This window comes from Neophocaena asiaeorientalis, unplaced genomic scaffold (genome assembly GCF_003031525.2).
Source record: "Neophocaena asiaeorientalis asiaeorientalis breed wild unplaced genomic scaffold, Neophocaena_asiaeorientalis_V1.1 scaffold449, whole genome shotgun sequence".
In the NCBI taxonomy this organism is placed as follows: Eukaryota; Metazoa; Chordata; class Mammalia; order Artiodactyla; family Phocoenidae; genus Neophocaena; species Neophocaena asiaeorientalis.
Window position 1 is genome coordinate 1,885,924 of NW_020175027.1, and position 27,823 is coordinate 1,913,746.

Consider the following 27,823-nt stretch of genomic DNA (forward strand, 5'->3'; position numbering starts at 1 on the left):
TCTAGTTACCATCTGTCACCATACAAAGTTGTTATAATATTATTGACTATATTCCCTATGCTGTGTGTTACATCCCTGTGACTTACTTATCTTATAGCTGGAATTTTGTACCTCTTAATCCCCTTCACCTATTTCATCTATCTCCCTACCCTCTTCCCCTCTGGCAACAACCAGATTGTTGTCTGTATCTATGAGTCTGTTTTTGTTTTTGCTTGTTCATTTGTTTTGTTTTTTAGATTCCACATATAAGTGAAATCATATGGTATTTGTTTTTCTTTGTCTGACTTACTTCACTTAGCATTATGCCCTTCAGGTCCACCTGCATTTCTGCAAATGGCTAGATTTCATTCTTTTTAATGGCTGAGTAATGTTCCATTGTGTGCATGTATGTGTGTAAATATATACACACCATATATATGTGTATATACATACATACCCCCCACATCTTCTTTCACCATTTGTCAATGGACACTTAGGTTGCTTCCATATTTTGGCAATTGTAAATAATGCTGCCCTAAACATGGTGAATTAGTGTTTTTGTTTTCTTTGGATAAATACCCAGAAGTGGAGTTGTTAGATATTTGGTAGTTCTATTTTTAGATTTTTGGGGAACATTTGTAGTTCTCTTTTTAGATTTTTTTGGGAACTGTTTTCCATGGTGACTGCACCAATTTACATTCCCACCAACAGTGCACGATGGTTCTCTTTTTTCCACATTCTCACCAACACTTGTTTCTTATCTTTTTGATAGTAGCCATTATGACAGGTGTGAGATGGTGTCTCACTGTGGTTTTGATTTGCATTTTCCTGATGATTAGTGATGTTGAGCATCTTTTCATGTGCCTGTTGGCCATCTGTATGTCTTCTCTGGAAAAATGTCTGCCCATTTTTAAATCAAGTTGTTTGTTTTTCTGATATTGAGTTGTTAGGATTTCTATTAACTTTCTAAACAATGCCCTGCACTGAAATTGGGGTATAGGTGCCCAAGATAGTCCTGGGAGACCGGAGAAATTATTAAACTCAATCCTGTACCTCAGTCTCCTCTGGGACACTGCCACCCTGCATTTAAATACAAATTTATCCACTCCTCAAAACCATAATATAATACTTATGCTATTCATAAGTTCAAGGCTTTATAAGTGGGCTGTTTAGTCCCTACACCAGCTGACCTTTAGCTCTATCCATTGCAGTGTTACCTCATAAAAGAAATGTTTTAACTCTGTAACTTTCACAGTCATTTTTGTCATAATGTGAATTTCAATATATATCATGGATTTTGAGGGTTCTGTTTATTGCCCTCTAGGTTAAAATTCTGCTTTCTCAGGTCAGCTGTGATTAAAAGTTGCAGAATATATTGGTTTCCTTGTTAGTTATGAATTCTTGGTAGCCACTTTACATGGTATTGGGAAGAGCAGCACGGAGAGATTTATTTCAGATCTCGCAACCAGTTATCTTTTTCTGCATCACTTATTTCTAGGAAGTGGGTGAACTGGGGTTAAAACTTCCGTTTGACTCTAAGGTCCATGTTCTTGCCACTGTACAACCCCTTGATGGCAAAAATCTCATGGGACCTATTGGGTTAGCCAAAAAGTTCATTTGGTGTTTTTCCATAAGATGGCTCTAGTAGTGCTTAGCTGTCTTTAACTTCTTTCAAAACAATTTTATTAGATAGTATTGTGACAGCTGTCATATCAGCGTGCATTTTTAAAAAAACATCAAAATTGGGGCTTCCCTTGTGGCGCAGTGGTTGAGAGTCCGCCTGCCGATGCAGGGGACACAGGTTCGTACCCCGGTCCGGGAAGATCCCACATGCCGCGGAGTGGCTGGGCCCGTGAGCCATGGTCGCTGAGCCTGTGCGTCCGGAGCCTGTGCTCCACAACGGGAGAGAGGTGCTGTGACTGATCAAACCTGCCAAAAGTGGTTTGCGAAGTTTCATGCTTGAGATTTCTCTCTGGACAGTGCTCCATAGTCAGGTAGACCAGTTGAAGTTGATAGCGATCAAATCGAGACATTAATTGACAACAATCAGTGTTATGCCACGTGGGTGATAGTGGACACACTCAAAATATCCAAATCAAGCGCTGAAAATCATTTGCACCGGCTTGATTATGTTAATCACTTGGATATTTGGGTTCTACATAAGTTAAGCGAAAAAAACCTTCCTGACCATATTTCCACATGCAAATCTCTACTTAAATGTAATGAAAACGTTCTGTTTTTAAAACAAATTGTGATGGTTGATGAAAAGTGGATACTGTACAATAATATGGAACAGAAGAGATTGTGGGGCAAGAGAAATGAACCACCACCAACCACACCAAAGGCTGGTCTTCATCCAAAGAAGGTGATGTTGTATATATGGTGGGATTGGAAGGGAGTCTTCTATTATGAGCTCCTTCCAGAAAACCAAACAATTAATTCCAGCAGGTACTGCTCCCAATTAGACCAACTGAAAGCAGCACTTTCAAGGACAAAAAGTGTCCAGAACTAGTCAACAGAAAACACATAATCTTCCATCAGGACGTCGCAAGACCACATGGTTCTTTGATGATCAGGCAAAAACTGTTACAGCTTGGCTGGGAATTTCTGATTCATCCACCATATTCACCAGACATTGCACCTTTGGATTTCCATTTACTTCAGTCTTTACAAAATTCTCTTAATGGAAAAAATTTCAATTCCCTGGAAGATTGTAAAAGGCACCTAGAACAGTTCTTTGCTCAAAAAGATAAAAAGTTTTGGGAAGATGGAATTATAAGGTTGCCTGAAAAATGGCAGAAGGTAGTGGAATAAAAGGGTGAATATGTTGTTCAATAAAGTTCTTTGTGAAAATGAAAACTTTATCTTTTATTTTTACTTATAAACCAAAGGAGTTTTTGGCCAACCCAATATTTTGCTGTTCAGAAACACATTGGCTACTGCCTTTTTATTTTTTAAACTAATTAATTAATTAATTAAAATTTATTTTTTGTCTGTGTTGGGTCTTTGTTCCTCTGCGTGGGCTTTCTCTAGTTGTGGCATGCAGGGGCTACTTTTCCTTGAGGTGCGCAGGCTTCTCATTGCGGTGGCTTCTCTTTTTTTTTAATTAAAAAAAATTTTTTTTACATCTTTATTGGAGTATAATTGCTTCACAATGGTGTGTTAGTTTCTGCTTTATAACTAAGTGAATCAGCTGTACATATACATATATCCCCATATCCCTTCTCTCTTGCGTCTCCCTCCCTGCCACCTTCCCTATCCCACCCCTCTAGGTGGTCACAAAGCACTGAGCTGATCTCCCTGTGCTATGCAGCTGCTTCCCACTAGCTGTCGGTTTTACATTTGGTAGTGTATATATGTACATGCCACGGTGGCTTCTCTTGTTGCAGAGTGTGGGCTCTAGGTGCGCAGGCTTCAGCAGCTGTGGCTTGCGGGCTCTAGAGTGCAGGCTCAGTAGTTGTGGCACATGGGCTTAGTTGCTCCGTGGCATGTGGGATCTTCCTGGACCAGGAATCAAACCCTGTCTCCTGCATTGTCAAGCGGATTCTTAACCACTGCGCCACCAGGGAAGTCCCTGCCTTTTTATTTTAAAATTAATTCATTCATTGAATAGATAATATGTATACTGGTACCAAAAATTTTAATGTTAAAAGGAATACAGAAAAAGGTGTCCCTCCCATTCCCATACCCAGCCGTTTGGACCCTCTCCTCACAGTCGTCATTAGCAGTTTCTTATGAGTCATTTGAGAGGTTTTACACTTGTCTAAACATACATATATACATGAGAGATATCTTTTGATTATTCTTTCCATCCTTTGAATTGGTCTTACGTACCATTTACTACAATAAAATTTTCATAGCTGACTATATTTGAGATTTGAATACTTCTTGATCAGTGACCCTTTTGGATTCTTACTATGTTTTAAGAATTTATTGAAACCATAGGGAAGTAGATGGCTTACCTTCTGGGTTGCTTTCCAGGGCAAAAGTCTGTTTCCCTGAAATCCTGGCCTTGAATACAATAGGAATATTTCCTCTGTCCTCATTCACCCTCCTAGAATGACTTTCACACATTTGTTACTGGGTTAAGAACTTCCTGCAGTTTATTTTCACAGAATGTGTTAGTTTCCTCACTGAGTTTGAATTCTTGGTAGTCACTTTGCATGGTGTTGTGAAGAATTTTTTTCCAGCATACTAAATCAGTGCCTTTTATTTTAAACTTAAAAAAAGAGAAACACATTTTCACTACAAAAATCTTAAAATGATTCATAGATGTATAATAGAGAAAATGAAAAATTTCTCTGTAATACCCCCTGTCCAATCTACTATGAGATAACTACTTTTCACAGTTTAGTGTGTACTCTTCCAACATTTTAATTTTTTTAAAATTAAAATTTTAATTATGCATTATTTGAATATGTGAAAGAATACATGTAATATATATAAGTTTTGGAGCATAATAATGGAACTACTACCCATAAGCCCATCACCCATTATTTTCTAATAGGGTTTAGTAATGTACTCTAAACTTTCTTAGACTTTCCATTGCTCCCTGAGTGACAGGATTTTTTTTTCTCCACAAGCCTGGTGAATTGCAGGAGGTAGGGACATGGTCTTCTGTTTCTTTTGGAATCTGCACAGCTATTAGTCTCACTCTCTGATGTGTTAGATACCAGGGAATGAAGCCTGGTTGTTTGTGTCTGAGAGACTTCATCCTGCCTGGATTTTAGGGAAAAACAATTTGGCCTTTCTGAGGAAAAAAAAGGAAAACAGTTATTATTGAAAAAGAGTGTAATTTGTAGTATTTGCTGGATGATAGCATTCTTTTTTTGGAGGGTTGGAAATTTATTTTCTCCAGAGCTTGTAGATTCCTAGGATCCTTCTGTATTTAAGGCTGCTACACTCATATTCTGGTAACTGAGATGTGAGGTCGACAATAGCTAAAGCTTTGTCAGCTATATTGTAAGGTAATTTATAAGCATGAGAGTGCTCATGTTTATCCTTAGTAGAAATGAAGACTTTTTAGCAGATGCCAGACAGAAAGAGAATTGTCATATTTTCCTTAATTTCTCTTGTGAAGCTTTGAGACTCCAGACAAGCTTTACAGAAAAGAAGTCCAAAGCTCCTAAGTACACGTTTATCCATCACATCTTTTTGTTTCTTCCTTCCTAAAGGCTTCTCTATTTTCTTGGAGTATTCTTGTTCTTACTGAGTAGATACATAGACCAGAGAGTATATTTGTGGGGTCCAAGGAAGAATTAATGGGAGGGGGGAAAAATCGGGAGACCTGGCTCATAAACTAGACACAGGTGAGAAGAGGACAAATACACAAATGTAGCACCTTGAGTGTTATTTAACTAATGACCTTCAGCGGGTGCATAGTAATAACCTGGAAAGAGAGAGTATAGTGCTGAGGTGGCACGGAATAAGCAAATAGTAAAGAATGGCATAAGTGTGTTCAAAAAGGCTTTCCAAGGAGATGAGTTTAGAGATGACTTTTAAGGAGCTAATTGAGATGTACTGATTGAAAGGAAAGCTTGTTCGTGGTAGGATAAATGCAAAGTATGGGGAAAGGATTTTAAAAATGCCAAATTATATGCTGAGCATATTGGCTTGGAGGGAGTAGAGTGATGTCAAAGTTGTACTTGCTAATCTGCAGAAGGAACTGAGTCCCTCTGCTGTACACAGTTTTCTTCAAAGAGTGAAGATATTCACAGCTGGCCCAGTTTGGCAGATTCACTCTTTTGGGAGCCTTTTCTTTTATTTCAGATACCTAGTGTCCTTGTCACATAGCATCCTCTCTCCTTTTAAATCTGCTGTAGGATTGAAAGTTTTGTGCCACTTAAACTTTTTGTGGCTCTGACTAAAGACCTATTTCTGTGAACAGTGGAAGCAGAAGAGCAAGCCTTATGTCACTGATTACTTTCACTTATTTATCAAGGACTACATGCACTGAAGGAAAGTAGGATTGCATGGCCAGCTGGCCTCTATCCTGCAGATTCTCCCACCTCATCACTTTCCTCTTTACCCCTTCTCATTTCTCAGATCCCAGAAGACAGAGGTCTAGTGCATATTCATTCTTCGCCATTTTTCTTCCACTATTTACCACTTTTATCTGAGTCTCCTATTCTGGCTCTTGTTAAAGCATCCTAATCATTCTGGTGTTCCCTAGAGAACTGATTCTTGATTACCTCAAACCTAGGGCTAATTCCTCCTGTCCCACTTTATTATTTTTTTTCCAAAGAACCACATGCATAAGGTTCACTTTTATATCAAAAGATACAGTGCATGCTATGAGGCACAGTTTTTTTTCACTGCCCTATCCTTTAGCCATTCAGTTTCTGCCCGGAAGCAACCACTATTGCCATTTACTGTATATATACGTAAGTATTTACATATACTTACCACCCTCACAAATGGTAGTATGCTTTGCACCATGTTACATGCCTTGCTTTTTTTCACTTAACAATGTATGATATATACTACATGGGGATCCAGTCCCTATTAACATGGACATTTTAGAAATCAAGATGAAATTCATTCACATAATATTAACCATTTTAAAGTGTATAATTCAGTGACATTTAGTACATTCTCAACGCTGTGGGGCTCTCACCTGTATGTGAATCCAAAACGTTTTCATCACCCCTAAAGGAGCCCTGTGGGTTTTAAGCAGTCACTCTTTGTTCCTGCTTAATGCCATGTCCTGGGCAATCACTAATCTACTTTCTGTCTCTATGGATTTACCTATTCTGGATATTTTATGTAAATGGAATCATAAGTACGTGACCTGTTGTGACTGGCTTCTTCAGTTAGCATGTTTTTAAGATTCTTCCAGATTGTAACACATATCAGTTCTTTATTCCTTTAATGACTGAATATTCCATTGTATGGATATACCACCTTTTGTTTTTCCATTCATAGTGGATGGACATTTGTTTTTTACCCCAACTTTTGGATATTGTGAATAGTGCTGCTGTGAATAATTATGTGCAAGTATTTGTTTGAATGCCTGTTTACAATTCTATTGGGTATATACTTAGGATTGGAATTGCCATTAACAGACATTTAAGTTGCTTCCAATATATGCTGGTACAGTGCTTGCAGTTGATCTCATTTCACATATATGATTTCATACATGTATACATATTGGATGAATAGCTAGTAGTGAGATTACTGGGTCAAGGCATTTTACATTTAACAATGCATTTAACATTTTGGAAGCTACTACAAAATTGTCCTCTCTAGAAGCTGTACTATTTTCACCCCCACTAGCAAAGTATGAGAGTGCTTTCTCCTCCCTGGCCTTTAGTTATAACCAGCCTTCCTACTAATCTTGTTGCAGAGAGCCACAAGCAACTGTTCCTGTGCCGTGATTCACTCAGAATCTTCTTCCTCCTTGCCTGCTTAGCCTAGCCTGTCTTTTCTTCCTCTACCGTCTTGGGCCTTTTATTTCCTGACTTCCTATTTTGTCTCTTGATAACTGGGCCCTCCTCTTTGTTTGGTGTCCTGTCCAAATTTCCTTCTCTGGTTTATCAACTTGTGTTTCTGCTCATATTTTAAAATTTTGGACAATTCCTTTCAGTTTGTTTTCAGTAGTAATACCTTGGAAATAGAGAGGGAAGTGTTAAGGAGGCAAAGAAGCAAATGGTTAAGAATGGCATGTAGTTTGTTCAGGAAGGCTTTCCAGAGAGATGAGTTTAGAAATGACTTTTGAAGAAGCTAATCAGAATGTACCGGTTGAAAAGAAAGATATTCATAGTAGGATAAATGAAAAGTATGAAAGGAGAATTCAAAAGGTAATCCACTCCACTCTCTCACTCCTGGCCAAGGAACTTCTTCCTGACTGGAACTACTCTTTCCTGGGTAGTGGGAGTAAAGTAGTAATCCATATCTTCTGGTATGTTTCGTCCAGGACTCGGACTCTCAGACAGGAAAATATACTAGTTACGGCCTCCTTAGAGTGTAGGGAGTCTTATTTTAGTAGTAGGGCAGTGCAGTGGGTCTAGGACTTCTGTCAGTTAAGAGTGGGTGATGAGTTATACATTGTACATGTGGTATTGGTGGGAGCAGTTGATACTGATGCTAATTATAGGTGCTGGCAAACTAACAAAGAAAAGAGAGACTATAACAATATGGTTTGGCTGTTAAAAATAATGTTAATTGTAGTCTTCTGACTCACTTATTTATTTACTTCTATCCTGCCATCTTCCAGAAAGAATTTGATGTGGCTAATTGCAGTCATTACATCAACTCATTATCATTTCTGTTCAATTACTATGTTACACAATTATGCATGTTAAAAATGTCAGGTTAATGTATCAAAGTTTTATTTGATTACAACATTTAAGTACCTAATCTGGGCATAGTGTGTGTTGTGTGTATATATATAGATAGTTAGATAAATATATGAGTGACTGTTATTCCCATAAAAGCATGGTCATCTTATGGCTTCTTATTATAGATTTTATTGGTACAACGTGGTAAGAAATGAATTTGATTGATAAAATATGATTGACAAAATTATGATAGACATGAACAATTGATAGACTTGTTCATTACACAAACAGTTATTGGACATCTCTTCCTCATGCCAAGAATCATGCTAGGCACTGGGGGTATAGAGATTAAAAGTGCTTGATCTTAAGGAGCTCAAGTCCAGAGAGGAAGAAACATGTAGCTAGTACCATGTGATAAGTAAATGGTAGAGGAATATAGAGGAAGAAAACTTAATCCAAATTTGGGATGGTTAGGAATAGCTTCCTAGAGAAAATGATATCTAAATTGAAAAAAAAAGTTTAAAATCAAAGTCCATATGTTTCATTATGGTTCACTCTTTGTGTTATACATTCTATGGGATTTTTCTCTTTTTTCCTTCCAGTTTTATTAAGATATAATTGACATACAGCACTGTATAAGTTTAAGGTGCACAGTGTAATGATTTGACTTACATACATCCTGAAATGATTATCACAATAAGTTTCGTGAATGTCCATCATTTTGTATAAATACAAAATAAAAGAAAAAAATTTTTGTGACGAGAACTTAGGATTTACTCTTAACAGCTTTCATATATAACATACAGTGGTGTTAATTATATTTATCATGTTGTGCATTACATCCCTACATATTGTATGGATTTTGATGAATACATAATGACACATATCCATCCCAATAGTATCATATAGAATAGTTTCATTAACCTAGAATTCTCCTGTGCTCTACCTATCCATTCTCCCCTCCCTGCAAAGCTCCAAAATAAACTGAGCTTTAAAAGATGAGTCGGAGTCAGTCAAGGAAAGGAGAAAAGAGTTCATGGTACTAGGACACTAAGATGAAAAAGCATAACTTAAGTATGTTGAATTCTGGATGGCTTGAAGGCAGGAGATAAGAGTGGGGAAAGGGTTAGAGATGAGACTAGACAGGCACAGAGTGCTCATGTCAGGAAGGGTTTGAGTGCCATAGCAAGCTGTTTGTATTTTATCTTGAAGACAATGGGGAACCTTTGAAGGCTTTATGCAGGAGAATGAAGCAACCAGATGGTGGTGGTTGTAGTGATGTGAGCAGTTTGCTTGATGCATTAAAAAAATCTAATTGTAGAATGAATATATATAAATATTTATATATAAATATATAAACCTCATAAAACAAATGTTTATTTTAATGAGTTAATATGAGGCAAAAAATAGACCTTTGCCAGGCACCCCAGAAAGCCCTCCACATGCCTTTTCCCAATCACAGTCTCCTCCTCTGTAAAAATAACTACTATTCCGACTTTATGATAATAACTTCCTCGATTTTGTAAATGTGCAAATGGATACCCCCTCCCATATTATATATTCTTTTAGTACCTCTATGTATTTACCTTTCCTACATCACTTACTCGGTATGTATGATTATTTGATTAATATTTATTTTCTTCTCTAGACCATAAATTTCATGAGTAGGGAAAATGCTTATCTGTGTATCCCCAGTAACTTTGCTCAGTAAAATTAGTTGAATTAATGCATTTCTGTTAAGTGGAATTACTGAGTTAAGGAATATGCACATTTAAAATTTTGTTAGATATTGCCAAATTATACACTAGAAAGATTGTACCTGTTTATATTCCTGGTGTTGATACTCCTTTTCTCACATCCAGCCATACTGCCCTTTCACCCTCCCCTCCCCGTGTCCCTGTATCGCTGAGTCCTTTTCTTCTACAGAGAATTTTGGGCACATTCCAGCTTTTGTTTTAGGTGCTTAGGATATATCAGGAAGCAAAAAGACAAAGATCCTGGGTGGCAGGAGGTAGACAGTAAACATAATAATTATACAGGATGTTAGAGAGTGGACCAATAAAAGAGTAGATGGTGAAAAGCAATTGGGAATGCTAGAACTGAAATTGAATTATAATTTTAAATAAGGTGGTTAGTATACAAGCTACAGTGAGATGACTTTTGAGTAGACTTGGAGGAAGTGAGGGAAGTAACAAGTTGGCTGAAAAAGGGTAGCAGGAGGTCTGCTGGGGGTGCTGTAATACTGTTTCTTGATCTGCGTGCTGGTTACTTGAGTGTGTTCACATATTCATTGAGCAGCACGCTTATCATTTGTGTACTTTTCTGCATTTTATACCTCAGTAGAGCTTTCATATTAAAAATGAATGGACGTTGAACATTTCAAAATGCCTTAATAGTACTTACCTAGTTATTCATGGGTATTTTCCTTTGACTTACAAACAGCGATGAATGCATTAATCAATTTCTATTAATAAATCATTTTGCCTTCCTTTAATTTACTTGATTATGGTAAAAGTATTTTTTTAAAGTATTCTTTTGATGTAATGCTATGTTTGATTTGCTTCCATTTTATTTTGGATTTTTGTATCTATATTCACAAGGAAGTTTGGTCAATAGTTTCTTTTTGTTATTTCCCTATGTCAGGTTTGAAGTACTTTTCTTAATTATAGGTTCTTTACTGTTTTCAATGGGAAGAAATCTACTGTCTCGAAAAAGGAAGGGAATAATTTCTAATGTTTGACTTTATTGTCCTTTGTGAGCTACCTGGTAATTACTACAATTTAGTAATTGATAGGTGAGTCCTGTCACTGCTATTCTAGACAGATGGCTGTTCACTTCAAGTCTAGGGCTCAAATCTCCTGTCATTTCATTGTCATAGAAAAATTGACCATCACTGGACTATTAATTGGTGATGTAATAGTTGTTTGGGGGTGTTTTGTTTGATACTTATGGACCTTATTTTTTTAATGTAACTATTTCTGATTTCTTACGTTTTCCACTAGAAACAGGATGAAATAGGCAGAAGCCTGTGTTGCTGTAGCCTAGTCAACAGGGATAAGTGCAGAACCTTTGCCTTACTGGAAAGAGGATTCATTTTTAATTGGATCCTGGACCTGCTAGAATTGTTTCATTTCCCTGTATGATCGCAGTGAGCTGGTCTCCAAGCTCAGTAGGATAGCTCATCTGGCTGTCCCCTCCTTCCGTCAGCGCAGGAGCACTGTGCTTCTGTTTGAGAGACTGGCTTTTTTCATATAGCAAATCCTGTAGCTGTGTTTTTCAAAATGTAATTCAAGAATGATTTGGCATTAGTTGCTTATTGAAAAGGCAGACACAACAACAACAAATGTAGATGTCCAAGCCACTCCAGGCATTTTGGATTAGAATCTATGGGAGTATGGTCTAGGAATCTACATTTTAAACAAGAGGCTCAAGTAATTCTTCTTAAAATTTAAAGACACTGCTTTCTAAGATTAAGAAGAACCTGCTTTTATTCAGTTGTTAACTTCTTCAAGTATAGGATTTCTGTGCCGAGCATTGGAAGGACCATAAAGGGAGTATAAGATTGGATCTTCCACTCAGGGAACTTACAACCTAGGCTAGGGATGGGATGCATAGGACGAAGGCGAGCAACAAAATGAATCAAATTCTAAGGCAGGTGTTTTTAAAAAATCAACTTTGTTGAGATATAATATACATGCAAAAGATTCACCCATTTGAAGTGTACATTTTGATTGGTTTTGATAGATGTATATACCAGTGAAACTACCACCATGATCAAAATACAGAACATTTCCATTACCTCTAAACATTTCCTTATGCTCTTTGCATTCATCCTTCTCCCAACCCCTGGCTTCAGGCAACCACTGATAGGCTTTCTATCACTATAGATTAAATTTTGTTTCCTAGAGTTTTATATAAAATAGAAACATACACCATGCAGTCCTTTGTGTCTAGCTTCCTTCACTCAGCAGAAGGATTTGAGATTCTTCCATTTTGTTGAGTGTATCAGTAATTTGTTTCTTTTTATTGAGTAGTGTTCTATTATATGGGTATACCACGTTTTGTTTATCCATTCACTTGTTGATAGGCATTTGGGTTTTTTCCAGTTATTATAATTAATATGAACATTCACATGATCATGTGTTTTCACTTCTCTTGGTTAAATACCTAGGAGTGGAACGGCTGGATCATATGGGTTGGTGTATGTTTAGCTTTTAAGAAAGAGACGGATGGTTCTTATTTTGATTGTTAATAGAGACACTGTACTAGAGTCGTTGCTCATTGTTTAAGGAGAGTTGTTTAAGTGGAACTTTCGAATGAATTCCAATTATATAAGGGAGGATAGGGAATATTTATTGAGTAATTACCATTTGTCTAGAACATGGTAATTAAATACTGTGATTTTTCAATGCTTATGCAAATCTGAGAGGTAAGTGGTATTACTCTTCACTCTTTATAGATGACGAAGAGAAGTGTAGAGAAGTTAACCAGCCTAAGATTACACAGCTAGTAAGAGATGGCTTTGAATTTAGGTTTATTTGGTTCCAAAGCTCAAACCATTTCCATTACACCAAGAAGGAATAGAAGTGAAGGATATTCCAGCTTCAGAAGTTGGGGGACAGATAGGAGAAATTGGGCTTATTCATCTCTCCATCTCCTGAGTATGGCAAGCATAGGAACTATGACAATCTGTTTGTCATAACAAAAACTTTGTTTTGCGGGACTGGTTAACAGTGAGGTTTGATATTTATTTGATATCAGATTATAGAAGGGTTTGAAAGCCAGGGAGATAAATATACTCCTTTATAAAGAGTTGTAAGTTGTTAAAATGGTAATGATGTGATTAGAAGCTGGATTTAGGAAAATTCGTCTTGTTGCAGTCTGCTAAGTAGATTGAATGGGACAGAGATTAGAAGGTCTTAAGTCCAATCAAAAATCTGTAATAATTCAGGCATGAGGTAATAAGTTCTTTGATAAGGAGAGTAAAACCTATGAGGAAGGGACAGTAGGAAGGAGACTTAAATAGACTTAATTACTAAGCTTGTTGACAGATTGGACACGGGAGATAAAGTAGAGAGGAATTTTAGGAATAGTTTTGAAGTATCCAGAGTTCCTTGGTTTTGGACTTGTCGTATACTTGGTATGCTAATATATCTGAAGAGAGCTGATAACATTGTAAATAAAATGTCATTGCCAGTAGAGGCTCTAGTTTTCTAGACAGCCTTTCTCAGCATAAGGTGACACTGAACTAGAGGATAATTGGTTATTCATTTGTTAAGTATGTGAGCTTGAAGAGGTTTGAAGCTCCAGGGAGGTAGGAAACATTAGCCTGTTCATTAAAATTTCCAGTTTGACACTCATTTGATATGTGTGAATGCCCAGTTTGAGAATGTTACTGGTTTTCTAATATGCTCTTAATGTACTTGGAGGTTTTTCTGCAGCTCGTTTGGCCAGTATCTTTTCTCTGCTCACTACCTTTTTGATGTCCTGTGATAAGTAATACCCTCCACCTTGCTTACGTTGAACGTTTTACTGCATGAATTGTAGAATGTCTTGATGTCTCCATTTTCCACTGCGTGTACTTCCATTTGCTTCTGAACAGACTCTGCTCTAGCTTTCATTCATTAAAATTTGTCATAAAAATGATGCGTAACTTTTTTGTTTCTAAATTCAGTAGGACTTTCTCAGTTTTATTTTGACTGCTCTGTAGCACTGCTACTTGTTAACCACTCACTCCTTCCTTGAAACCTTGTTTTCCTGACTCCAGGGACAACAATGCCATGGTTTTCTTCCTCTCCAGCTTCTTTGCAGACTCCTTTGTGGACTCTTCCTTTTTTTAAAAGTCAGATTTATTAATGTATAATTTACATATAGTAAAATTCTCCCTTTTAGTGTACAGTCCTATGAATTTTGTCAAACACATACAGTCATGTAACCGTAACCACACTCAAGATATAAAGTAGCTCCATCAACCCTAAAAATTCCCTTAAACACTTTGTAGTCAACCTCTCCCATTCTTGGCCTGTGACAACCACTAATCTGTTTTCTGTCCCTAAGTTTTGCCTTTTCCAGAAAGTCATATAAGTGGAATTATATAGCATGTAGCTTTGAGTCTGGCTTGTTTCACTTATCATAATGCATTTGGGACTCATCTACGTGTGTCACTAGTTTATTCCTTTTTATTCCTGAGTAGTACTCTACTGTATGGATGTACCATGGTTTGTTTACCTATTCATCAGTTGAAGGATACTTCTGTTTCCAAATTTTAGTGAATATGAATTAAGCAACTGTAAACATTTGTATATAGGATTTTGTATGAACATGTTTTTATTTCTCTTGGGTAAATATATAGGAAGGGGATTGCTGGATTGTATGGTGTGTGTATAACTTCATAAGAAATGCCCAGATTATTTTCCAAACAGGCCTACCACTTTGCATTCTTGCCAGCCACGTATGAGAGTTCTAGATGCTCCATAGCCTCCCCAACACTATATTGTCAGTTCTTTTTTTTTTTTTTTGTCTGTCTGCTTTTTAAATGTGGCTGTTCTATAGCTTCCCCCCTTCTCCTATATACAATCTTTTTCTTATCCTATAGTCTCTACCTCACTGTTTTTATTTAATTTTTATCTATTCAGTTACAAATATTTGTTGAGATTCTGCTTTGTACCAGACACTGTTTACGCACTAAGGATATAGCAAGGAACAAAGAAGAAAAATTCCTGTCCTCATGGGAGCTTGTGTTCTGAAAACATCCAAGTCTTCTGCTCCACATCTCTTTTCTCATATATCCAGCTGTCTACCAGACATAGTCATTTGAGATGTCTCATAGTTACCACAAAGCCAATAAATTCATCTAACATTAAATTCATCATCACCGCTTTGAACCTTCCCCTCTTTTGTATTTCTTTTAATGAATGATGTCATATCCACCCAGTAGCTCAAGTTAAAACCTGGGCAATATTATCTAGGCTTTATTTTCCTCACTTTCCACATTCAGTTACTTATCAAACCATATTGACCTTACCTCCAACTTATCTTATGAATGTATCTACTTTTCTCTGCTCCCTCTGCTACTTCCCTAGTTCAAGCCATCATTAGGTCAGTGCAGTAGCCTCTTACTAGCCTCCCTGACACATCTTCAGTCTACCTACTGTACCAACCAGTGGCCACACTGTACCACCATTCTCTTTCTAAAATGACAAATCTGATCCTGTCTCTCCCCTGCTTAAAAGCTGTGATAGCTCTGTATTATCCTCCAGATAATTACAAACTCCTAACATTACTAAATTTCTAAACATACATGTACTTAAGACTCACTTTGATCAGGTTCTTCCATAACCCTGCAGCTTCTCATTCAGATACGCTGGAACTATTTTCAGTTCACTGAATGGGCCTTTGAATGTATAATTTCTTTTCCTGGAACATTTCCGCCCTCCTTTTCTTGGTTCTTATGCCTAGCAAAACGTAACTATCCACAGTAATTGTTCTACTGACTACTGATATGTTTTAGTGCTTTTTGGGGGTGAGGAAGGAAACTTGGCTTAATTAAACTGGTGTTATTTCTCTTACAATGGTACCAGGCTGAAGTGAGAATAGGGAACTAGTTAGAGAGCATAACTGTTGTTATGTTCATGGTTTAGGGATGGACCCAGTAGATGGGATCAGATTATTCGTTTGATTTATTCATACAAAAGATATTTATTGAACACCTACTATGTACAAGAAACTGCTATGCAGTGCTGTTGGGCGTTCAAGAATGAGGCTGTGTAATGCAAAGAGAGTGCTCTTTGGGCCCAGAGTTTCAGTGAGACGCAGCATTGTCACTTGCCTGAAGCCATCTAGCTTGATAGGTGTATTTTGAAGTTCTATGTGCTTATTTTTCAGTTTTCTTTTAAAAAGAAACAAGGTAATTACCCTCTAATGGTTGCTATGGCAACTGCACTATAGCCTAGGAGAATTTTTATCCTCCACTCCATGGTTAGAAAGTTAAATAAATTATTAAAAATTTAAAAATTGCACACTAAACTAACATGAGAAGAAAGAGACATAGGTGGTAGGATAAAGGTAAGTACATAGGAAGAAAACTCTCCCTGTGTAGTTACACAGCCTGTGACTGATTTGTAATCCCCTTTCCCCAGGATTGGGAGTTAACTCAGGTAGTGAAACCAGCCTGTGTTGGAATCATTCAGTGCTTCCAGAATTTTGCGTCTTAGGGCAAACATTTAATTAAGGTAGCTGCACCCTCAGAACTCTGAGGACTTTTTAACCCAGACGTTGTTGATCCTTCAGCTGGCATTACAACTGTTGGAGTGTGCTGATCTTCCTGCTACCTATTTGTTAGGAACCTATAAGGCAAGCAAAAATCTGGCAACATCACAAAACAACAAGAAATGCAAATTGCTTACTATTTTCTGGGGACCTGTGCTAAGTACTTTACATGGATTTTCTCTTGTAATCCTTACAGAAACCAATGAGACTCATATTATTATCATTCTCAAATTACAGATGAGGAAACATCTATAATGACCTTTTCAAGATCTTATAGCTAGTACATGGCAGAGCCAGAAGAACTTAGCTTTGATTTCTGTATCCATATTCTTAACTATGAAGCCACATTATTCCTTGTTCCTTGGGATAAAGGCCCATTTTTAGTGATTTCCTTGTCACATTAGTTGCCTCAAATTCAGTTCGGCTGTGGGATAGGATTTAAATTTAATTAATATTGAATTTTTTAATCTTGAAAAATGAGTAGGAATTGTTTTCAGTTTTCTTCTGTCAAAGCTTCTGTGTTTTAATGGATTTTATTTAAAAACTTATAGGCAATTCAGAAAAAAGTGGCTATCTCTGAGCGCCCAAGTCCCCGGAAGCAGTAGTTTTTTGTTATTCTCTATATAGTGAATTGCAGAGAGCAAGAGTACTTTGCTTGGTAGAAGGCATATGCCCTCTACATGTTATGAAAAATAAATGGAATACAAGTAGGGTAGGCTCAAGTAAGGTAAGGTATATAATAATTGGTGGGATGGAAAATGTTCTTTGAATTTGTCCTAAAATTGTCTCTATCGCTCTTCTTCTTTGCTACCACTTGTGGTTTTCTTAGGTCACTGGACCTATTTGGGCTGGGGAGACCAACAGAGTACGTAAGAATTTGAATACCTTATAATTTTCTTGATCATACCCTTTAACATACTCCCTCTGACTATGAAGCTGGATATTCATGCATATAAGCATATATAATTCCATTCCCTCCTCTTCCCCTACTTGAATCTCAGGAGGCAGTTACCTGCAGTGGGAAGTTATATCCTTTCAGGCTGGTTTCCTGAAGACTGTGTGTGTATGTGTGTGTGTGTGTGTGTGTGTGTGTGAGAGAGAGAGAGAGAAAGAGAGAGAAATTTCATTTCAAACCAAAGTTTCAGTTATAATCCTCACAGGATCTCCTGATTTTTCTTCCCCAGAGCCAAGTAGTACCGTCAGCTACCTTTTGGAGGAAACTCTCTCCTTTGGTCTCTTAGCTAAGGAGTGCAGTGACTAGAAGGAGAAGGTTCATCCTAGGAGGGGCCATTGGTTTTGTGACGTGAACAAGAGGCTGAGGACATGGTTTGACTTTCCTTGGAGCAGTCCAGCTAGGCTGAAGCCCAACTTTGTTCAACTTTGAGCTTAGAGAGTGGGCATCTAGTTCTTTCCAACAAGATTCACAGCCCTAGGCTGACATTACTGTCTGTGTTACCTATCTGACAGGGGAGGTGGGTGGGTTGATTGAGTCCCAATGATTAGATATCCAATAGATACTAAGAGAGGCCAAATTTTGTCCTGTCACTAGAATTTCTCATGGGGTATGTACTTTCTGTCATCTGAATCCTGGGTATTTGCACCAGGAAACTACTCAAAGGCAGCCTAATAGAGCTCAGATAACTTAAGGTTTTCAAATAGAAAAAAGTAAGCCATGAAAAAAGGAAAAAAAGGTTTGAATTCTGTTTCCTTCTCTGAAAATTCTCCCTGTATTCTGGATTTAAAGATGGGGACTTAATCCAGGAGCACCACATACTAGAGAGCCTTGTTGTTCAGTATTTCATTCTGTTTTGTTTGAGTGCCTGCTTTCTGCCTGGGGCCCATGTTTGCCCCAGATTAAATTACTTTCCCCATCCTGCTCTTCCAGGTTTATTTTCTCTCATTCCCGTCCCTGTCCTTTCATGTACCTGCTAAATGAGCTACAAAATGTTTTGCCAAAATATATATAGCCTTTCCACCATCAGGCCTTTACTCATGCCATTGCTTTTGTCCAGATTCTAGAAGGTATTCCCCCACCCCCCATCTTCACCTATTGAAAACCCTCCAGTCTTTCAGAGTCATATCTTCCATAATGATTTCCCTGTTCACCCTAACAGGAAATGACCTGACCATCAACTCATACAGCATTTGGTTAGTACTATTCTCATGATAGATACATCCTTGTATTTGTATCCATATTTTCTCTCTCCTATTAGACAGACTCTATATGCTGAGTCTTCTGTGTTGTTTAGCCTTCACTGGTAGGTACTCAATAAATATTTGAATGAGTAAATTTTCCCAGCCTTTTAATTTCAAGGGACTTTTCAAATTTTGCCCTCAAACTAGCTCACAAGTCCACCTTAAGCTGAGTAACCAAACCTATACTCAGTGTCTCTTTCTCAGTGAAGCCAGAAGTTTTCCGTTCTAGGTGAAATACTACTGTGGGGTAGAGTGTAGAGCCAGTAAGAGACTGTCACTGCTACACTGAAAGTACAATTCTTTCATTCAAGGCTTTTCCTTAATTTGCCTCTTTAGTTTCTAATCAGCTTTGGTGGTGCTAGTAGATTTACTTTATGAGGAAACTAGGGATGGTATAGGGGGAGAAAAGCTGGCTGTTGCCCTTGACCTACCCTTTTTCTGCTCATGTCCTTTGTCTCACCTCACTTCCTTGTATTTCCTTTTTCCTGTCCCCTCCTACTTTTCATACTCTCTTTTCTTCTACTGCTGGCCTCTTCTTTCCACAGGCACTTTGTTTCTTTTTTTTAAAATAAATTTATTTATTTTTGGCTGCGTTGGGTCTTCGTTGCTGCACGTGGGCTTTCTCTAGTCGCAGCAAGTGGGGGCTTCTTCGCTGCAGTGCACAGGCCCCTCATTGTGGTGGCTTCTCTTGTTGTGGAGCACGGGCTCTAGGTGTGCGGGCTTCAGCAGTTGTGGCACACAGGCTCAGTAGTTGTGGCTCACAGGCTCTAGAGCGCAGGCTCAGTAGTTGTGGTGCACGGGCTTAGTTGCTCCGAGGCATGTGGGATCTTCCCGGACCAGAGCTCAAACCCATGTCCGCTGCATTAGCAGGCGTATTCTCAACCACTGCACCACCAGGGAAGTCCTGACACTTTATTTCTTAGTATTTGCCCTTTATTCCTTCAGTGTGGAAATGTGTCAGCCTTTAGGAATTTTTGGAATATTCCTCCCCTTAGCTTAACAGAATAAAGCAGAGCATTATTAAGGAGTAGTAGGTCAGATGCAGTGAGAAACTAAGGGTCTATCCAGGTAGTTTCTGGCTCTGGATCCTGGGCTCCTACCTCTGGCTGAGCTACCCTCTTCTGGACTCATAAGTAATAGGATTGTCTATCACTGCTGCTTCTTTGGAGACTAAATCTTGGTTCTTTAGATTATAAACTAATAGCATATTCTCCTACCAGAGTTTAAATAGACTTTTGTCTTTGTCTCTTTTGTTGCCTCTGCCCCCTCATCTGTATGCATGAATAATCCAGCGCTGACTTCTTCACACTTACCCCTTCCATGAGTTCAGAAAGAACTAAGTCTGAATGGCATACTGGTTTTTGTCCCTTGATCCTTTCTAGTCTTCAGAACAGCAAATACATCAAGGTCTAAAATCAGTACCTCCAAAGTCTCTCTTTCCTAATGTGTGATCAGAGTGCTTTGTAATCAGAATACTTTGCACCCCCTATGTTTGATTGGTATTGTTCCTGACCATTTGAAGCTTAGCCTCTTTCTCATACTGATTTTTTTCCCCTGGAGTTCTGATCATTCTCTTCTTTTCTCATGTTCACATGTTGCCTTAAACTCAAGTGGGAAAAGCTTGTAAGATCTTCTTACCCCTACTCCCAGCTGTAACCCCAAGTGTTGTCTGGAACCCACATGTTGTGTGTTCCCTGTCTCTTTTAGTGGGATTATCTACCAAGTTGTCTGATGTAGAAGCCAAGGGGTCATTTCCCTATTACCTTCCGTTTGTCCCCAGGTTGTATTATTTCTGTCTGGATTTTTTTCTCTAGTTCATTAACTCTTTTCTGTTTCCACTGTGTCAATATATGTTCTTATCTCCTACTTGTAAAAGCCTAATTTATGGTCATTAGGACGCTTCCACTGTCCACATTGCTACCAAGATTTTTAAAAATTCCTAATATGAGGAGTCCATCATCTGCTAAAAGTATCTCCATTTTGGATGGTGAATGTTCCTTTTCCTTATTGTGAGCCTAATAGAAACTTGGCAAGAAAGAACATATGGGACCTTATTAATTATACACATATGGATATGGTATCAGAAATGGCTTCTATATAAAATAAACTACAACACACTATTAGGTTGAACTCCCTTTCCAAGCACAGTATTGCATATTTTTACTTTTGCTTGGAGCAGGATTTGTAACTGTGGTCATTTTAGCTAACATCAAGAAAAAACTGTAGCTAGTCAGGTGCTGGCCTGAAAAGCAGAAATAATTCTATGAAACTGTAGTCACTGCTGTTGGATAAACTAGGCTGCATTGTCAGTAAGACCCCATTGACAGTGCACGTTTTCCTCTTCTTCAGCCCAGGCTTGGGATGGGAATTCTGAGCCCAGGGTGTGGGTGCTCGACAGAAATTATTAGAAAAACCCAATGTTGCAGCAAAACAGTAAGACTGCTGCTGTTCTCAGCTGCATCTAGAACTTTTAACTTGACTTCTAAGTCTTGGCTTTGACCTTCCTGATTTCTTGGACCAGCTTCCGATGGTGGACCTGCTTATTTGATTCAACCATGTGTTTTTAGAGTCTGAAAACACCATGCTAACTTTAAACAAAAATTTCTCTTTTCTAAGAGATGGAAAAACTGTTTCTCCCCCTTTTGCCCCATTTTGATAATAGTACAGGGGCAGAATCTATTTAAGACATTTAAAAGCAGATTTTTACTAGGGTTATGATAGCTTAGAGAAGCAGAATTCCAGAGATTCTGCATTGGGAAAAGGCAACTTGGAACTCCTCTCAGAATCAGCACTAAAATTAAACCAAATGTCTTATCTCATTCGATAAGGAGAGAGCCTTGTGGATATTGAGACAGTTTTTTGCATGACTGGAGGTCACTGGGCTCATGTGCAGCTCAGCTTGCTCTTGTTCTCAAGATCCAAGCTTGTGGCTACATCAGTTAGAAGCAGAAAAAAATTCTGAAGAACTAAGTAAAGCTGGGGTGCTTTGACTGACTGTGCTTATTCCACAGCTTTTGAAGATCCTGATAGTGCCGTTGATGACCGAGATAGTGACTATCGCAGTGAGGCCAGCAATAGCATCCCACCTCTTTACCATACGACTTCCCAGCCCAATGCTTCTGTGCACCAATTCCCTGTGCCTGCGCGATTGCCACAGCAGCTGCTGCTTCAGGGCAGTTCCCGGGACTCTTGCAATGACTCTGTGCAAAGTTACGACCTCGATTATCCAGAGCGGCGGGCCCTCAGGTGGGTATTGGGAACAAAGCACTTTCTCTTCCTAGTATGCAGGTCCCAGGATGCAACTGACATCAAGGATTTGGGTACCTTAACCTGAGGTGACAGAGGAAATATAGCAGTATGGTGGATCAACCTGCAGCCATTTTATGTAGATTCCGTCTTTTTTTTCCTCTTCCATATGTTCACATTTATGCATATCCATCAGTAAGAATTTTCTTTATGATCATCAGGTGAGGGTAGGCCCACTTGGGGTGGATGGCTGAAAAAAACCTGCTCACCTCTCTGCCCAGCCAGTGATTTTGATACACCTTTCACCAAGATTAAAAAAAGAAATTCACAGATGTTACATGCTTGGATAATTCTTCCTACCTAAATATTTCCCTGGGAACTTCAGAAGAAAACCAATATGATCTCACTATAGCAGATTCAGTACTTTTGCTGGACTTAAAAAAAAAACATTTTTATTAATTTCTTAAATACATAAAACATTTACATGTAAAAATATATTAAGGTGTGCTACGTACTATACAGCAAGGAATTTCCCACCCACACCTGTTGTCCTCCTCTACTGCATCACCTTCCTGTCTCCTAGTTCTCTTACCACCCTTGTTTCTTATTACCCTTCCGTAGACCATCATCATATATTTATGAGTATAAAAGCAAATACATACATATATGCTCCCTACTCTTCACCCAACTTTAAAAAAATCAGACTTAAAATTTAGAGAAACGGTACAATGAACACACATATTCATGTTGCCTAGATTTGCCAGTTGTATTAACATTCTGTTACATTTACTTTATCTCATTCTCTCTAATATATGTTTATATACAGACACATTTTCTTTTTTTGGCTGCATCACATAGCTTGTGGGATCTTAGTTCCCCAACCAGGGCTTGAACCTGGGCCCTCAGCAGTGAAAGCACAGAGTCCTAACCACTGGACCTCCAGGGAAGTCCCACACATACATTTTTTATTTCTGAACCATTTGAAAGTAAGTTGCAGATACCATGTTACTTTACCAGGAGGTACTTCAGCATGTAACTCCTAAGAAAGAGGACTTTCTCTTACATAACCTTAATATTATGATCACACTCAAGAAATTTGACAATACAATGATATTATTTAACATATAGACCATATTTAAATTTTTCCAGTTGTCCCAATAATGTTCTTTATATATATTTTTTCCTTTTTGATGCAGGATCCAATTAAGGATTATGGTACATTACATGTAATTTCCCTGTTTCTGTAGTCTCCTATAACCTAATAAAATTCCAATACTTTTTTTTTTTTCTTTTTGTCTTTTGAGGCACTAACATTTTTTGAAGAGTCCCAACCAGTTTTGAGAATGCCTCTTAATTTGGTTTGATCTGATTGTTTTTTCATGTTTAGAATCAGGTTAAACATTTTTGGCAAAAAACACTGCATAGATGTTTCCTTCACAGTGCCTCAGCAGTCACATTTTACCTTGTCTCATTATTGTTGACGTTTAGTTTGATCTCTTGGTTAATCTGGTATACATACTAGATTTCTCCAATGTAAAGTTACCTTTCTTTTTGTAATTAAGGGCCTCTGGGATGATACCTGAGATTGTGTCAGTATTCTGTTTCTCACTCTTGATGATTTTTAGTGACTAAGTGACCACTTTGATGTTGTTTCTGTTTCCTAAATAAATGCTAATGGCTGTTAGATCTATAAAAGAACACATTGAGCTGACAAGCTCTGAGTCTACAGGCCCTCTCTCCATCCCCACCTCAGTACCCAGGAAATAGGCAGTCTCTAACTTCAGTGAAAGTAAGGTTGGCTGTCTTCTGTATTCACTGACTTAAGTTGGGCGTGTAGCTTCTGATTCTGTAATCAGTATAGGGAAAGGTTTTCATTTCACTGTGATCCTCAATACATATAGCCTTTAGATTTCACAAACGACAAATTATGATGCTTTAAATAATTTTCTCTTTGTGGTAGTATAACAGGGTTTGACTTATGGTAGTCAAAGATTAGTTTTATTATCTTTTATACATATTTTTCTTTTTAAAAGTAGTATGTTTGACTATATTCTTGGCTGTACTGCCTAAAATACAACCTTCAGCAAGTTAACAGCTTGGCGGCTTTTCAGATCCAAATTCATCAACAAATTTAGATTTCTTGAAATCCCTTGATATATTTTCATGGAATATATAACAGTTCTAAACTTTGGCATTGTAAATATATTCTAAATATTGATGGAATATGTTCATTTTGTTTGTTTCTTTCTTTCTTAGAAAACAAAAGGATCCTAAATAGTTAATGGTAGCAAGTGAAGTATTTTAAAGTTGTTATAGGTATTCTTTTTCTAATGTGGAAAAACTTTTTGACTACATTGCTATAATACTGATTTAAGAATATGTGGATTTCCTTATCTTGTCTTTTCAGTCTGAATGGTTTTATCAAATTGATAATTTTATTAATTTTAGTTTTCTCATTGAATATGTATTAAATCTTATAATTTTTCTTCCTTTTCCCTGTTTTTCCTTTTTTTCTTGCCTTACTATTCTTCCATTTTTATCTCTTTACATCAGACAAGGCTTACAGGTTCAAAATGACAAAATTAGGATTATTTCATATTTCTCTGATGTTGACTATGAAGAGCAAGAAGGTATATATGAGGAGATAGAGGGGAAGATGTCACAAGAAGCTCTAGAAAACAGTAACATAAACTTAAAGGCCGAAGGGGTAAAAGAAGTGAGAACTCTTTCAAAAACTGATAAATATTACAGCCAACAAATACAACCAAAGTATAAGCATTGGAAAAAGATACCATCTCAAAGCCAAGAGACAGAATTCTCTACTGCCTTTAATTATGACCTTAAGTTTGAAACATCTACTTTCTCTAGATATCCTCAGAAATATGATACAATAGATAGGAGAAGGAAAAAGACACCCTTATATAGTCATTTTGAAGACAGTGAAAAAAGCCAATATGATGATAAATCAGGAACTAAGACTAACTTGAAAAGTACATATCCTAACACTGAAAATTGTGACCTTTGCCACGTTGAGAAGAAGGAACAAAATTACCCAGTTTTGCGTCCCTACAAAAATGGATTTGTGGTTAAGAGTGGCATGTGGACCACTAACTTGGAAAGTCATGATTATGATCTTCCTGGTTGTTCTAAGGACTGTGAAAAGGCATCTGGCTTAAACCAGCATGTCACTAATTTCACTCCATTAGATATTCTTGAAGATTCTGCCAGCAGTACTTCTGATGAACTTCTGGGTTCCCCCGTTTCTGATAAGCAGGAAGATTTACTGTCACCAACATGTCATCCATCCAATGTCCATCATATTGGAGGTTATCCAGAAGAATATTATGGAGCAAATCCTGCATTCACATCACAAAGGATGAATTGTGCTACAGACACACTTGGAAATCTGTCTGGGTGCCCCATGGAAGAGATGACCCCTTCCTCTATTGAGGAACCCAAGGAGGACTATATTGATACAATGGATGAGCTTCAGTGTTTGGTAGAAACAGTGTCAGAATATTTAGCAAAGAAGGAAGAGGAGATTAATAGATTTGGCTCCCTTTCAAAAACTAAAAAAACACTTAAACACAATAGTACTGTTAATAATGCAGAACAGAAAATGCCAGCGGATCGAATACCATCTTTAAACATTGTCAAGAATGACAAGGACAAAGCCATCTCTTTCCCTGAACTGAATGGAGTAAAATGTGCTGTTGGTTCTTTATTCAGTTCACTCACAGAAAAGGTGGGTTCAGGCACAAAGCATCTAACAACCTCTGTGGAAAAGCTGGTTTATTTAGTTCCAGAGAAAACAGAAACTCTTAATCAGACAGAGGCGATTAATTCGCCATCTAGACCCAGAGCCAAGTCAGTATCAGAGAAGGATCTTTTCATACAATCTCCATCTCCATTATCTTCTCAAACAGTTGACAATAAGGACGTTGGCAAACATGACAAAACCTCTGAAAATGAGCACATGGGCAGTAAAACTGGAAGTTTAAACTTTCAGGATCCAACAGAAACTATTGGAAGGGACTCTGCTTCACAGAGTCAGAGTTCAGTTATAAAGTCTGTTTGCAGCATGCTAAATCCATTAAAAATCTTTTTGGAAAAGGATGAAACCAAAAAAGATGATGACCAGAGCAAGCCAACGAGAAAGGAAAACTTTGTTGCATGTGGTTCGGAGTCAAATCAAAGGGAAGATACCCTTGGCAATGACAGTAGCATTGTCACTTTGGATAGGAGTGATAGAGAAACTCCTCACTACCAAATGCCCCTAAGTGAGGATTTGTTGTCTTCCCAAGCAGCCATTGAACATTCTAACTTAGCTCATTCTGCAAATAAGAAAGATGATGTTGCGAGTCCGTTGGAAAGAGAACCCTGTACAGATCTGTCTCTGTTACCAGATCAACGAAAAATATGTGCCAAAGATACTTTAGGACATCATTGTGAAGCTGACAGCAGAACTGCAAATAAAGAGCCATCTTCAAATCCATTAGAGGGGGACAAAATTACTGGTGATGATGATTTCCTTGAGCCACTCAGAAGATCCTTTAGCCAGTTTTTGCTCACTTCTCCTGAGACCTATTCAAAGGAGACTTTGTCAGACTCTATGAAAATTCACCAGTTGGAGGAAGATGGATGGGAAAGGGGCCCTAAGAAAGGTGGGCATTCCTTTTCCTTTAGTGGAAAATTAGATATTCCAATTTTCAAAGTTCTTAGTCATTCTGAAAAGCAGCAGGATGTAAGAGAGAAAGGAAGCATGCTCCCTTTGTTTAAATTTTCTTTCACTGACAGCCATAAAACTGTCAATGACCAGAGTTTTCATGGCTCAGCAGTAACCACTGATGAAGAGATCCAAAGAAACTGCCATGCAAATGCCAAACTTAGTTCACTAAAATCTTGTTCAGTTCCAAATATTCATAGTAATCTAGGGAAATTTGGTGATATAAAGACATCTAATAACAGTGACCAAATAAATACTCCTGAAGATGTCACACTTAATAAAATAAAGTCTGATTCGGCTCCAAATATTAATAATGATCTTGGGAAATTTGGGAGTATAGAGGAATTACACTCAAGTGACCACACAGCAATAGAGAACTGTGAAAGAGATACCTTAAACATTCCTGGAGTTGTGTCCAAAGAGCATATACCTTCAGATTCTTTAGGAGAAAGTAAGAATTTTACACAAGTGACATCCTCAACAGTACCAGACTCTTCATTAGCGTTTACTTCTACCATTTCGAAACCCACCTTGGTTGATGAAATGAGTGATGACAAACTTGTAGATAAAGCTTCCAAGAAAAGAACCCAAAGAGGCCTCCTTTCTGGCTTGTTTAACAGGTTTTCTTCTCTTGAAAACTTGTCTAGTCAACAAGAATTAAATGTGAAGAAAGATGACTCTCCTCACAGGAATAATACACTGAGCTTATTCTCTGGAATATTTAACTTGATATCAAATAGCAGTATGACTGATTGTAAGCCAGATGAAGCAAAGTCCATGTCTTTAGGTGACCTAAAGGATTTGAATGGAAAAAAGCATTTATCCTTGGATGAGATCCCTGTTACTTCATGTGTGACTTTTGAGAACCAGAGGAACCATGAAAAACAGGAAATTTCTGGCTTCATAAAAAGCTGCTTATCTTTACCTAAAGAAAACATATCATTATCTGATGCTTGGGTTGATAACCATTATTGCCCTCCTACATGGAAAAACCAGCAAAGTGAAAAGAATTTCCCCTCTTCTGAGAACAGTGTACTTCACTGCACTCCAACTGCTCAGCAGGACCTATTAGAGAAATCTTTGGCTAAGAGGCAGACACCACACCATGCTCTTGAGGCAAAACTACATG

General features: G+C 37.8%; 1 protein-coding gene across 1 annotated transcript in view; it reads left to right on the forward strand.

Moving 5' to 3' along the window:
* Positions 1–27,823, forward strand: part of UNC13B (unc-13 homolog B) — a 210,935-nt gene that overhangs the window by 88,095 nt on the left and 95,017 nt on the right. The window contains exons 8-9 of the mRNA XM_024763008.1: positions 17,356–17,391; positions 21,734–21,968. Of these exons, the coding sequence (XP_024618776.1) occupies positions 17,356–17,391; positions 21,734–21,968 (271 nt within the window). The remainder of the gene's footprint in view (positions 1–17,355; positions 17,392–21,733; positions 21,969–27,823) is intronic.